This window comes from Rosa chinensis, chromosome 2, assembly GCF_002994745.2.
Source record: "Rosa chinensis cultivar Old Blush chromosome 2, RchiOBHm-V2, whole genome shotgun sequence".
Taxonomy (NCBI): Eukaryota; Viridiplantae; Streptophyta; class Magnoliopsida; order Rosales; family Rosaceae; genus Rosa; species Rosa chinensis.
The window spans coordinates 11,148,467-11,163,928 of NC_037089.1; the positions used below are offsets into that span (position 1 = coordinate 11,148,467).

At 40.6% G+C, this 15,462-nt stretch overlaps 1 protein-coding gene and 1 pseudogene across 4 annotated transcripts; both read left to right on the top strand.

Annotated features, from left to right (window-relative positions):
• On the top strand, window positions 1-2,065 carry LOC112185618 (GDSL esterase/lipase At3g14820). Of its 4 annotated transcripts, none has more exons than XM_040515569.1 (6): window positions 1-136; window positions 508-693; window positions 803-933; window positions 1,052-1,285; window positions 1,392-1,647; window positions 1,724-2,065. In XM_040515569.1, the coding sequence occupies exons 1-6, from the start codon at window positions 118-120 to the stop codon at window positions 1,906-1,908; spliced, it is 1,011 nt and encodes a 336-aa protein (XP_040371503.1). In that variant the 5' UTR covers window positions 1-117; the 3' UTR covers window positions 1,909-2,065. The 4 variants fall into 4 exon arrangements, with proteins under 4 accessions (XP_040371503.1, XP_040371502.1, XP_024179648.1 ...); XM_040515568.1 differs by having other exon boundaries at window positions 35-148; XM_024323880.2 differs by lacking the exon at window positions 1-136 and having other exon boundaries at window positions 387-693; window positions 803-879.
• Window positions 2,066-3,050: 985 nt separating this feature from the next.
• On the top strand, window positions 3,051-14,210 carry LOC112185620 (annotated as a pseudogene).
• The last annotated feature ends 1,252 nt before the right edge of the window (window positions 14,211-15,462 follow it).

Here is a 15,462-nt window from a genome sequence, read left to right on the forward strand (position 1 = left end):
TCATATTTCATTGCACTGGTATTTTTTAAACTGAACTACCTGGTGCAGGGTTTCGTCCCAAAAGGGCTATTGCATAATTCATTGTCCAAGTGTTTAACTGGTGCGTGGTTTGTATATATGATTCGTTATCAATCAGGTACAATGAAAGGTTTGATACCCTACCCATTTAATGTAGTTGCATTCCATAATAATTGTGTGCATTGATTTGTACTGGGCTTTTCTAGTAGCAAATATGTTGTGGAATTCTCATGCAATTGACATCAAACAATATAATTTTAAGTCCAACTATTATCTAACAGCTACTACCATTATTATTTTTAGCCCAAATATTAATTGAGTTGAAGCTGAATTTGTGGTATAAAGACCCTAAAATCAATTGCTTGTAGAAGAAGCAAAAGTATCCACATATTACAATGGTTTTTCTCTCCCAAATACTTGTTGCATCATCATCTGTCAAAATTTTCTCAATCATTGCAGTCATTTTCCTCTCCCATTATGTTGCTGCAGTAACACCAGCCACAAATAAAACAAATAGAGCAGTTTTTACTTTCGGAGATTCAACAATGGACACGGGCAATAATGACTACATCATTTCTATAGCCAAAAGCAATTTCCCACCCTATGGGAGAGACTTTGTGGGAGGAAAGCCTACCGGAAGATTTAGCAATGGAAAAGTCCCCTCAGATTTTGTTGGTAACCTAAATTCTAAGGAACACATATGTGGTGTATAATTGTTCTGCATATATCCATAATACCACTATTGCTACAATATTTTTAATAAGTTATGCAAATTAATTTTCAGCTGAAATATTTGGAGTGAAGAAGATTTTGCCGGCTTATCTGGATCCGAAATTGCAGCTTCAAGACCTACTTACTGGTGTATGTTTTGCCTCAGCAGGATCAGGATATGACCCTCTCACTGCCAAATTACTTGTATCTATAAACTCTTTCACACTATTAATCTTTACTATATACATCATATAATATCTTATCATATGAAACGTCTTCAAAAAAATACATCCTTGATTTGTTTTAATTTTATTTGTATCAGTCTGTCTTGTCACTACCAGATCAATTAGACTTGTTCAAAAAATACAAAAGCAAGATAACTGCAGCAGTTGGGACTGAAAGAACAGCCACTATACTGTCGAAAAGCATTTCCTTTCTTTCCATGGGAAGCAATGACCTTGCAATTAATTATTTTTCTACACCACTGAGGAGCCCTTACTATGACATTCCAGCTTATACAGATCTCATGATTGAATCAGCTTCAAATTTCTTGCAGGTACAAGTCAAACAATTGCAAACATTACCACTGTTCAACTTGTTTAGAGAGTGTCATAACAGTACTTTATGCTTTTTATGTTAATTAATGTGGGGAGAAATTACAGGAACTTTATGCAGTGGGAGCAAGAGTGATCGGAGTAGTATGTATACCATCAATTGGGTGTTTGCCAGCACAGAGAACACTTAATGGAGGTATAAAGAGAGCGTGCTACGAAACCGGGAATCAAGCAGCAATCCTTTTCAACTCGAAGCTCTCCCACCTTATAGATTCCCTCAATAAGAGACTTCCAGAAGCACACCTCATGTACATTGATAACTACAGCCCTTTACTTTCCCTGATCCAAAACCCTGCTCAATATGGTAATGTCTCATCATCATTTTCAATATATTCAACAGCAACAAAGTAATTTTTAGCTGAAATGATTTTTCAATTCAGGATTTGAAGTGGTGGATAAAGGATGCTGTGGAACAGGAGATCTTGAATTTGGCCCTCTGTGTAACAGAGACACCCCGGGTACTTGTAATGATGTGTCCAAGTACATATTCTGGGATAGCTTTCATCCTACAGAGAAGGCATACAGGATCCTCACCTCTATTAGTTCAAAGGAAGTTAAGATATGAGGGTTTCATCTCTGAAAAATCACATGACAGATACCAATAGAAATAAAGTATCCATAACTCCATAAGGATCTGTATTTTTTCATATTATTGAAGTTTCTAGCTCATATCATCTACTGTACTTATCTTGCCATTTATTATTGGATGGGAAAAAAAAATAGCAAAGTGAAATTAAGAAAAGTAAACGAATTTTAAGTTCTGTACTTCTGGCCACTACTGCTATAAGGTGAAATATGGTACAGACACTAAAGTTTGCTACGAAAAAGCCTAGCCATTGTTTCGAAACATGTGTTAAAAATATACATGGTAGTTCAAAAATATATTTCCACAACCATGGCCATGATATCCTTTTGCCTACTAGTTCGAATATGAGGGGTTCCATATCTCCTACTCTGCCCCAGCAAAGCGACGAAACAGCATAGTTTCTAGTCCATACCCCAGCCTGATGTCACTATAGATAACCGGAACTAAATATATAGAAGCATGAGTCGAGGAAGTTCTTAAAGCCGTTTATGTGAAACTGTGGTGTTTTCCAATATTGGTGCCCAACTCTTGGGTAAGAAGATTGGAATACTAAAGGTGCCAACTCATACAGAGAATGTGTATCATCTATAACCCTTTGACTGTAATAACCCCCGAAAACCATGCTCGATCAATATGGTGATCATAGCTGCTTTCAAGGTTTCACTGCACTGCAGTTGCCTTCAATACTGCTTGTGAACACTTGCAAGAAGCAGACATGGCAACTCAAGCTAGGAGACTTGCCTCTAACGTGAGTTTTTGATACTGGCTTGCGATAGCTGTTACCTAATTTGCCGCACTTAATTAACTACCTTCATGAATAACAGGTGTAGAGTTTCATCTGAAAAGGCCTATTGCATAAAGTGTTTAATGTGGTTTCTATTATTCATTATCAAAGAAGTAGAATGAATGTGATATATATACCATTTTGGTGTTAAGCCTTTGATAGCCTATCCGATCAATGTGCTTCTTTTTGGTTCATTCAGTATTAATTGAGTACATGTGCTATAAAGTAGCTAGTGGGATTTTGTGGCAGAAAAGTTGATATGAAATTATCTTCCAATGCCAAACTTCATTAAATTAATTCTAAGTTCCTAACTAAATCTAACAGCTGCTACTACAAACTTCATTAATTATTGTTTTGTAATCCAATGATTGAGCTGAAGCTCTACTTGTGGATGCTTATAAATGACGTAAAAGCCGATCACTTGTAGAAGAAGCAAAAGTACCCACTAATTACAATGGCTCTTCTCTCACAAAAAGCTCGTCCTTCATCTTCATCTGTCAAAGCGTTTGCAATGATCTTATGTATATTCCTCTCCCATAACGTTGCTGCTGTAACAACTCCCATAAATGAAATAACTCCGGCAGTCTTTACTTTCGGAGATTCAACATTAGATACCGGCAATAACCACTACATCATTTGTATACTCAAAAGTAATTTCCCACCTTATGGGAGGAAAGCCTACAGGAAGATTTAGCAATGGAAGAGTCCCCTCAGACATCATTGGTAATATAAACTCTATATATGTGGTTTCTGATATAGTTGTTTCTGCATATATTAGTACTTAGTAGTACAACTATTGCTGCACTCTGTGATTTTGATTAGTATTCAGGTGAAGGATTTGGATTAAAGAAGATTTTGCCGGCTTATCTGGATCCGAATTTGCAGCTTCAAGACCTACTTACTGGTGTATGTTTTGCCTCAGCAGGTTCAGGATATGACCGTCTTACTGCCAGATCACAGGTATACACACACACACACACACACACACATCATATATCTATAGGATTAGTGGTGGAAAATAAAAACAAAAGTTTGGGTTTGTTCTTTGAGGTTGGAGAAAAGAGGAGGAAAGATAAGTTTGGTGTGGATAGGATTAGTGGTGGAAGCAACGAACGTTGAGAGAATCTGACGAGCTTGAATTGGTTCCTGTGATGATGGTTTCATGGCCGATTATAGTTTTGGATAGAAAAATAGAAGGGTGAGTAGTGGTTTTGGATAGAACTAGGGCTGCCAATTTCGACACGACCCGATAACACGACTCGAAACCCGCACGAAATCAAGCGGGTTGAACCCGCAAGATTAAAAAGCGGGTCAGTCATGGGTCAACCCTCCATGACCCATTTAATAAATGGGTCAGCCACGGGTCAACCCGCCAACACGAAATGAACCCGTATAACCCGATTATGTTATACTTCATTCTGAAATTTTAGACGTTGAGAGTATTTGATCATAGGATTAGACAATTTGAAATATTTTGCTTTATAATTATTGGATTTAATTATTTATGAATTATATATAATTATTTATATTTTTCGTCTTGCGGAGTTTTTAGTGAATTTAATCAATTTATGCATTTTTTTAGTTAAATGGGTCGCATTGTTAACCCTTAAATGGTTCATTTTGTCAAACACGACACAACCTATTTATTAAATGGGTTAAGCGGGTTGGAAACGGGTAACCCGTTTAATAAATAGGTTGGGTTTGGGTTTAAATTTTTGACACGATTATTAAATGGGTTGGGTTTGGGTTTGTATCTTGCAACACGACAAATACCTTGACCCGACACGAACCCAACCCGACACGACCCATTGACAGCCCTAGATAGAACGATAGAAGTCATCGTGGAGGGTGGAGACTAAAAGTGGACTAGAAGGAATCATGTGTGTAGTCGTGTAGATGTCTGTTAGAAAAGCTTTGACCATTAATGTTAATTCTGTAATTTAATCTCAACCGTACAAGATCATTAAAAGAGATCCAACGGCTGTCCTTGTTGTCCCTCAAATTAGTTAAAAAAAAAGAATCCGTTTAGTGGAAGGGATATATATATATATATATAGTTTAAGGAAAACTGAATTGGGAGAGAATTGAGTCGTACTTTAATTGATAATAGGGGCCTCTTTATATAGAGGATTACAAACATAGAAATAGAGTTGTACATGGAAACATAATCGTACATTGATTAGATATCTCCTAAGATTCTCCGAGAATATCTCTAATATAAACTTTATTTCAACTAGAGCAAGTAACCTCGAGTTTGGGCCAGACACATATTCTGGATTTACTTGAACACTCCCCCTTGTGTCGCCCAAACGTGGTGCTCATCTCGTTGTCTCATTAAAAACCTTGCCGAGTAACAAAAACCCTGTGAGACAAAAATAACCTCGGTCGAAGGGGGAAAAGAGCACAACACACCATTCACATTTCAAGACCATACATGTAGACATCTCCCCCTGATGTCTGCATCTCCCCCTGATGACAACGGTCATGGGAGTTCGGATAACTTCCGCAAAAGATGTTACCAACATGTTTCTCGAAAGTGGAATTTAGGCAATGACTTAGTGAGCAAGTCTGCCACACTGTCCTCAGATCGAACTTAGTTCACTTTGATCTTGAGAAGAGTTTGTTGTTGTTGATTATGCTTGGTATTGTCGCTTTTGATGTAGCATTTACTTCTTTATTCAAAACAAGCATCATTATCTTAAATGCTTGTAGGCTAATCTGTGGTAGACTTCAAACCACAATTGTTCGAACATGCTTAATTATGGATCCAATCCATATACATTCACGAACCACTTTGTGAAGAGCAATAATCTCTGCATTGTTCGAAGATATAGCGACTAAGGTCTATTTCTATAGACCTCCAAGATATCACGGTCTTTACCCATGGTGAACACTTAATCATTTTGGGAATGACCTTTGTATGGGTTAGAGAGATACCCAACATCAGCAAAACCTTCCAAAACACATGTCATTTTGGGATGGGGATAGTGGACACAGGCCAGTGTTGGCGGCGTTCCTGGTGTGTGATGGGTCAGAATCCATCATCTCTTTGTAGGGATAGAATAAGCCCATATCAATCATATATCTCAAGTATTGAAAGATATCTTTTACACCAATCCAATGACGTCGCGTTGGCGCAGAGCTATATTTAGCTAACAAGTTCATGGAAAATGAGATGTCCGATCTTGTGCATTGAGCTAAGTACAATAATGCGCCTATTGTACTCAAGTAAGACACTCCTGCCTCTAGGACATCTTCATTATCATCCTTTCAACGAAGAGGATCCTTTTCAGGATCAAGACTACGGACGATCATGGGGGTGCTTGAAGGCTTGACCTTGTCAAAATGCCTAAGCATCTATCGACATGATACTCAAGTTCCAAACCGAGACATAATCGTGTTCTCCCATAATCCTTCATCTCAAAATCGGATTTCAAGTGTTCAGCGGTTTCCCTTAAATCTTTAAGGGCTTCTAATGAAGATTATGTCCAACATAAACCGCGATAGAATCCGAAACTTGTTATGGAAACGCGTGGGCATATCCATTCCCAATCAAGTAGTCACTTTAGTGAGCGTTCCAACCTTATTGTAAACGCGCTCCGTGGTCTAGAGCCACTTGACTTGGGTAAATGAAGTTCACCATGAACCTTCATGTATATTCCGTATCTAGATCCTCATATAGATACGTAGTGACCACATTTGTAAGCTGCATGTTCAGTTATTCGGAAACTACCAAACTGACAATGTAGTGGAGTGCAACGACATCCATTACGAGAGAATATGTCTCATCGTAGTCGATTCCAGGGCGTTTTGTGAGAAGCCTTGAGCCATAAGGCGAGATTGTCATCTCTTTTTCTCATCACGCTTTTTAACGAAGACCCATTAGTTAATAGGTTTCATGTTAGGAGGTGTTGGCATCACTGGCTCGAAAACCTTCCTCTTCGTTAGAGAATCCAACTTAACCTAGATCACATCTTTCCATTTAGGCCAAATCTCTCTACATTGGCATTCATTCATCAACGGACTCAACAAACTCATGTGCAACGAAGTGCGTGACTACATCATCAATTATGATGGAGTTTCTATCCCACGTCTTAGGTACACTAGTGTAATTTTCATAGAGCTCTATATTCTCAGGAATAGGTTCTAACGTTGAGGCGTCCCCCAACGATAACCCTAACCTGGAAGATTCTCATGAGATGGATTTTGAGTCTTGATGATCAAAGGATTGGGATGTGCCAAAGTGTCATTCGAACCCACGGGCCTCCCACGCATCCTAGATGGGGCCATGGCCTATAATGCTAGAGTGCCACTCTCTTTGGCGTTGGCATCATGCCTACCTCCGTGTAGGGTGGCGCTACGTCCTCTCGTAGGGACGTACTTCCTTGTAGACATGTTTGCAGCATATTTGTGTGATCTCGTCACTTTAACAGGGATCAAGATGAGACATAGTGGGGACAGGCCACGACAATTTCTGTCGTTCTTGCTGAACATATGTGTTTTTATCTCTCCCTGATGATGGGAAGACTGTCTCATCAAAGTGATAACCTGCAAATCTAGCGGTAATGAGATCGCCTTGCAAGGGCATTAAGTGGCGGACGATTGTTGGAGTCTCAAATCCAACGTAGTTGCCCATTCGTCTGTAAGGACCCATCATAGAGCGCTGTGGCGGCGCAATTGGCACATAAATGGCTCACTCAAATATGCGTAAGTACGATACTTGTACACAGTCACTAGCTGTAACGCAGAGGTACATTGAGTGGCGGTGGGTCGTAGACGAATTAGCATAGCTACATGCGATATTGCATCACCCAAAACGAATATAAGGAGATTGGTGCGCATTACCAATGTCTGGACTACCATTGTAGTCGTTTCCGCAAGACCATTTAGGTGTGTACATGGGAATATGATGTCCAACATCAGTCCCATTACAATATCCATCGAAAGTCTTTCGATGTAAACTCTCTAGCATAGTCAAATTCAATTGATTTAATAGGATGATCTGGGGAGTGAGCCCGTTATCATATGATATGTGCTAGGAGTGGAGCATAAGCAGCATTTATAGGTGGACAATGGCACAACACGTGACCAGCGTGTTTGCATGTCAACCAACATCATGAAATATTTAAGCGTCTGCAAGTTGGTTGAACTAATCCACAGAATCCCCACGGATTCTATGTAAGAACATAATGAGTATTTTCATATCCTTTGCATATGACCGTCTCAGTCCTAATTTCTCTAAGGAACGGGCTTTGTAAAACGAGCGAGAGGCTTTAGAAGCAATCAATGAGAATTTTGGTTGGGCCTGAGCATCTGAAATGCTATTTGAAGCAAGTTGGTGATTGCAGCATCACCTAGGGCGCCATCACCATGATGGACACCATCCATGGCGTCATGGATAGGGACTGTGCCAGCCCTAGGCTGGCGGTGGACGGAGGGGGTGCCCTAGGCAGCTGCGTCGGTCACAATTAGTCCAAAAATCAACTTTTGATTCATGCTTCGTTTCGCTCGAAAGAAATGATGTCCATGTGAAGTCTTTAGTAGACGGATCATCATATCATGACTAGGATGATCTATCTTGTCGTGACAAAGCCAATATGTGTCTAAATCCAAGAGATCTTCTCTCATAACTTTATTGGATTAATAGCTCGAATAGTGACATAGAATCCACTAGAGAGACGCATAAACTTCTCTAAGATGCACCTTTATTCGCAATCATTAGAGGTATTACAAAGGAACTCATTTCCGTTCTCTACGTGCGTTTTTGCATGGAATCCATTGGCTATTCATAGGTGTGATTGGCCCTAGGAGCGTAGAGAGTTTCTATGACAGTAATTAAGGTGCCATTTGGCAAGTGGAACTTGGGCTATTCCATGTCCTTGAATTAATACTGATGGCCCAGCCATCGTAGTCACAACAGTCATATGCTCAGAATCAAAATGGAGTCATAATGAAAAGAACTCGAAATTTTATTCATAAGCCAATGGAGTTACATCATTGTCTCTTTGACCAAAGAAAATCTAATCCAAAATGCTAGCTAATGCAAAACAAGGGTAGTTATCTAACTTATTTCGGTAATTCCAAAATAAATGTGACCAGGTGAGTAAAGAGATGTCGGCGGAGCAAGGCTCGCTTAAGTACCACTAATCTCATAATGTTCTTAGACATCACACTTACTTTGGGTGAGCCTACTTTGAAGAAAGACTAAGCCATTGACATTTACTACAAAGTATATGGCAATTGCCTATTACATCTCTTGGAAAAATAAAGACTTAAACAGAATTGGCGATCAATTGATCTCAGCCGGATTTGTAGTCTTCAACCCTTCACTCTAGATCATCTTCTTGATCTTCTTGTTCCACATAGTGAGCTTCTCTTGCTTCACAATATGCTTTGTAGGCGGTGACTAGTTCTTCACGAGCTCTACAAATGTGTGCCCAATGATCAGACACTCCACATCAAGAACATACATCTTTTTGCTCAAACTCTATTGATTGAGGCGCTTTGAAGATGGCTCTTAGTGTTGGTAGCGCCACCAACATGGCCAGAGGCATTGCCTCCCTCTCTCTTTCCAAGTTTACCTCTTCGGTTCGGTGTTTGCCTATTTTGGCTGTTACCTTCCCAAGTAGAGCGATTATATGGACCAGAACATCCAGAAGTATCCCTAAGATTAGGGTTTCACTCTTGGCGCCTTCTCTTAGGGGCGTGACTATAATTGGATTCCGGAATATGCTCTATTTCCACGGATCTCGAATTATAGTCCTTCACAAGGATGTTGTCATGCTTTTCAGCGACATTCATAGCTCTAATGAGCTCATGAAACCTTGTGATCCGTCCTGCAACAATATCGATTCGATAGTTCTTAGCAACCATCAATGCAGAGACGGGGAAGGTAGAGAGAGTCTTCTCAATCAACATCGCATCTGTGATCTCTTTACCACAAAATTCCATTAAGGATTTAATGTAAAGTGCTTCTGAGTTGTAGTCAAGAGCTGACTTGAAATCACAGAAGCGGAGGCTATGCCATCTCACTTCTAGGTCAGGAAGAAATGAGTCACGGACGTTGCCAAATCTTTCTTCGAGTGAGACCCACAGCCTTCTGGGGTCTTCTTCATTCATACACTCGTACTGGAGCGAATCATCCATATGACGAGTCATTAGGATGATGGCTTTAGCCTTATTTGCCTCTAAGGCTGCTCTATTTGCTTCCAAAACTTGAGCTTGTTCAACAGTTAGCACCACCTGGCTAGGCTAGAGAATCGTATCCAGGATTCCATCGGCCTTGAGACGCTGGCGGACATCACGAACCCACCTGTGATATTCAGAGCCAGTTGTTCTCAATGGAGCAAAGTCCAATTTGTTCAGGTTCCTCATCCTGAAAGAGAAGAAGAAATTAGGGTTAGTTTTGGAGCGAAAAAGGCTACCACGAAAATAAATAAAATTTCTGAGCTTAGTCGCTTCCAAGAAATTAGGAATTTCCGAGCGTAGTCGCTTCCAAGAAATTTGATTCCAAGAGGGGTTAGATTAGATCGAAACAATGATGTTTGTGGTCGATCGTTTTATCTCAACAAACTCTAAGTTTGGAGGACTCTACAAGCTCCAAGCTTGGAGTGAGCACGAACCCCCACAGTTCGGCTTAATTTGGTCTCCCCTATTATGAAGAAAGGGGGGTAGAAGAAGGGATGTTGCAAGTCCCCGAGAAAAATAAGAGAAATTGAATAAAAACTAAAAAAACGGGAACTTTTAGTAAAAAAATACCTTGAAATAGGTGGCCGGAAAATGTTGCCGAAAAAATTGGCCTGGAAAGTCACCGGAAAGTGGCTGGAAAAGTTGACCGGAATAGGTCAACAAGCGTTAACCGGTGCTGACCGTCGCTGACGTGGCAGTGGGGTGGGTGCTGATGTGGCAGTGGGGTCTGATGCTGACGTGGTAGTGGGTTCTGGAAGCTGATGTGGCGGTGGGCCTCTGGGCTTCAGGGCTTTTGGGCTTCCTTCTTTTCCTCTTATTTTTTTTTTTTTTTTCTTCTCTTTACTGTCGGTTTTCTGTAGAAGATTTAGTCGGCCGGTTCACCAACTTTCAGGCCTGTTTTTGTGCTTTTTCTTCCGGTTCCTGAATCTTTAGCTTGAGAGGCTTCTGTTACCAAAATTTGGTGGAAATTGGAGGTCCAGAAGATGGTGAACCGGTGGAATATTTGCTGCGAGTTGTATGGAGCTTCCGGTGGTCGGTTCGGTAGGTTTCCGGCCGGTTCTTGTGGTGGGGTCGTCGGTTCTGGACACCTGGGATCGAGTTCTTCAAGGTGTGAGGTGGAGGCAGAAAAGCTTCAAGGTTTTGTATTCGGATTCAAGGTTTTTAGCTTCTTGAATCAGGGTTTGGCTATTTGTTTCAGGGTTAGGGCTTCGTGTTGATAACGTGTTTAAGGAAAACTGAATTGAGAGAGAATTGACTCGTACTTTCATTGATAATAGGGGCCTCTTTATATAGAGGATTACAAGCATAGAGATAGAGTTGTACATGGAAACATAATCATACATTGATTGGATATCTCCTAAGATTCTCTGAGAATATCTCTAATATAAACCTTATTTCAACTAGAGCAAGTAACCTTGAGTTTGGGCCAGACACATATTCTGGGTTTACTTGAACACACACGCACACACACATATATATATATATATAGGCCCGATCACAGGTGGAGGTCCGTATTGTCGCTAAAGTGCGGTCGTCGAAGCAACATCAACTTCCAGGAGGCGGCGACTACTTGGGGCTTGCCGGACAGAGGCCGGAGGCATCCCAGACCGTTCTGGGCAGCTATCGAGGTCGGAGGAGATCGAGGTTGCACATTCTGTGCAGCGGCCAGACCTGCAACTGCAAGGTTCTGGGCAATGCCGCAACCTCGTCACCGGCGACTCCACCCGACTGCAGACTGGCTTCTCAGACCCCTAGCCCCACTCCGGTAAGCCCCGCCGCGCTGTCGAAGCTTGATCGAGGCTGGAGGAGCGACGTCCGCACTTTTTCTGGGTTGCGGACGCCCGCTCTCGAACGGCTCAGTGTGTGTGTGTGTGTCTATATATATATATATATATATATATATATATATATATATATATATATATATATATAGGGAGGCTTTCCAAAGAGGACGTTCGCACTTTCGATAAAGTGCGGACGTCGACGCTGCAGCTCTGCTCAGGCCGTGAGGGAGCGGCGCCGCTTGCCGGACAGAGGCCAGGGGTCGGAAAGACCAGTCTGCAGTCGGGTGGAGTCGCCGACGAAGAGGTTGCAGCTCTGCCCAGAAACTTACAGTTGCAGGTCAGGTCGCTGCCCAGAACCTGCAACCTTGATCTCCTCCGACCTTGATCGCTGCCCAGAAAGGTCTGGGATGCCTCCGACCTCAGTCCGGCAAGCCCCGAGCCGCAGTCGCCGCCTGAAAAGCAGTAGAACCGTCTATGTCGGCACTTTAGCGAAGTGCTAAAGTGCGGACGTCCACTTCAGAACCCGCCTGTATATATATATATATATATATATATATATATTTCTTTTACACTAATATTTTTTTAGCATTTACAACATATCATATCGTATCATATCATACCATACATCCCTGGTTTCTCTTAATTCAATTTGTATCAGTCTGTCTTGTCGTTATCAGATCAACTAAACTTGTTCAAAGAATACAAAAGCAAGATAAACGCAGCAGTTGGGAATGAAAGAACAGCCACTCTACTGTCAAAAAGCTTATTCGCTCTTTCGATAGGAAGCAATGACCTTTCACTTAATTATTTTTCTACACCACTGAGGAGCGCTCACTATGATATTGCAACTTATACAGACTTCCTGCTTGAATTAGCTTCAAACTTCTTTCAGGTAATATTCGACAAACACCAGCAGTTTCCCCACTTGTTATAATATTGTACTCTCTAGCTATACCCCTTATCTTAGTTAATGTGGGAGAAATTACAGGAACTTTATGCACTGGGAGCAAGAGTGATTGGAGTAGCAAGTATGCCGCCAATTGGGTGTGTGCCAGCACAGAGAACACTCGATGGAGGCATAGAGAGAGTCTGCGATGAGACTGAGAACCAAGCAGCAATCCTCTTCAACTCGAAGCTCTCCACCCTTATAGACTCCCTCAATAAGAGACTTCCATAAGACCCTGCTCAATATGGTAATCTCAGCTGCATTTTCATTCTATCTTGAACAGTAGTAAAGCAGTTCGCTGAAATGATTTAGTGATTCAAGATTTGAAGTGGTGGATAAAGGATGCTGTCGAACAGGAACTGTTGAGTTCGGGTCTCTATGTAACAAAGACACTCCGGGTACTTGCAACGTTGCGTCCAAGTACATATTCTGGGATGGCCTTCATCCCACATAAACAACTTACATGATCCTCACCTCTGCAATATTAAAGCAATTAAGTTGACAAATTCTCCTGAACTCTCTAAAGAATCATAGAAGATATATTAAGTGCCAGTTTGGTATGGCTGTGCTTATAAGATAAATTGGCCATGAATAAGTGGTTGTTAAGTAAAACAGCTGAATGTTTGGTAAATTAGATTTTTTTTTTCCGTCAAAGAAACTAAATTTTTTAAAGTGCTTATAGTACTAAAAATAATGGTGAAATATTTTACTTAACTTGAAAATAAAAGTGCTACAGAAAAAGATAAGTTGCTTTCATAAATTTGATTGAGTAAACTTCGCTCTGGCTTAAAATAATTTTTTTTTTTTTTTTAGTTAAACAACTCAGATGCTACAACTAGTCTTTCATGAGGCAAACTCACAAACCTCTCACTTACAAAAGGGAGACTATGCCACTAGACCAAATAGTACTGGGTAAAATTAGTTGTTTTCAGTTTTACCAAACACGTTACTGTCCATTGCTTTTAATTTAAGCTCCCTACAGACTTTCCAAATGCAGCCATATGTAATCATCATATTGCTTTTGGTTTGACTTGAGTTTGTTCAAGAATTTGACAGATACCATCAATAAGAAATTTCCAAAAGATCTGTTCTCTTGTAGCTCATAATATCAACTATTATTTGATGGAGAAAGAAAAGAGGAATTATGAAAATGTTAGGAATTCAACCCGTTTACACATAACTACTATTGCTACTAAGATCAACTTCAGTAGACACTGAAGTTGATATTGCTATTTGCTAAGACAGCAACCAAGCCTTTGTTTCAAAACGTAGATAACCGGAGCTAAATATATAGAATCACAAGGCAAGGAAGTTCTTAAAGCAGTTTATGACTTTATGTGAAGCTGTGGTGTTTTCCACTACTGGTACCATCACGGGGCCTATGATGCGCGGATACGGCAAAATGGCTTTGTATCCCGTATCGATCCGGGATACAGGAATGATACGCGCGGATAATGAGATCCATTCTCATTCTTCCGTCATTCTTTTCTCTATGTAGGGATAGAACAAGCCCATATCTATCATATATTTTTAAGTTACGAAAGATTGTCTTTATACCAGTCCAATGGCGTTGCGTTGGCGCAGGGCTACATCTTGCCAACAAGTTCATAACAATTGAGGTGTCCGGTCTTGTATTGTGTTAAGTACAATAATGCGCCTATTGCACTTAGGTAAGACACTTCTGCCAATTAACACGTCTTCGTCATCATCCTTGGGATGAAACGTATCCCTCTTAGGGTCAAGACTACGGACTACCATGGGAGTGCATATTTGACTTTATCAAAATGCAAAGCATTTATTGACACGGTATACAAGTTCTAAATCTAGACAAAACTGTGTTCTCCCAAGGTCCTTCATCTCAAACTTGGATTTCATGTGTTCAGCAGTTTCCCTTAACTCTCAAGGGTTCCAATTATGTTTATCATCATAAACTGTGACAATTGCAAATCCAGAACTTGTCATGAAAATGCAGGGGCATAGTTCATCAAATCTCTTCCCAATCAAGTAGTCATTTTAGTGAGCGTTTCACCCTCATTGCAAACGCACTCCGTGGTCAAGAGCCACTTGATTTGGGTAAATGAAGTCCACAAGAACATTCATTATATTCCATATCTAGATCCCCATAAAGATACGTAGTGACCACATTCGTAAGCTGCATGTTCAGTTATTTGGAAACTACCAAACTGACAAGGTAGTGGAGTGCAATGACATCCGTTACGAGAGAATATGTCTTCTCGTAGTTGATTCCAAGACATTTTGTGAGAAGCCTTCCGCCATAAGGCCAGATTATCATCTCTTTTTCTCACCACGCTATCTAATGAAAACCTATTAATGTCAACAAGTTTTATGTTAGGAGGTGTTGACATCTCAGGCCTGAAATCCTTCCTCTTCGTTAGTGAATCCAATTCAACCTTGATCACATTTTTCTCACCACACTATCTAACGAAGACCTATTAATGTCAACAAGTTTTATGTTAGGAGGTGTTGGCATCTCAGGCCTGAAATCCTTCCTCTTCGTTAGTGAATCCAATTCAACCTTGATCACATCTTTCCATTTAGGCCAATTTTCTCTACGTTGGTATTCTTCAACGGAGTAAGGTTCGATGTCATTGGTCTCAATAATTCCAAGTCCTCATGTACACTAGTATAGTTCGTAGAGATTTCTATATTCTCATGAATTTGTTCTAACATTGAGGCGTCCCCCAACGATGTCTCTTGGACATAACCACAATCCAGAATATTCTCATGAGACGGATTTTGAGTATCAATGATCAATGGATCAAGTTGTGTCAAACTCGCTCTCTTTCTAGGGTGAGAATCCATCGAACCTA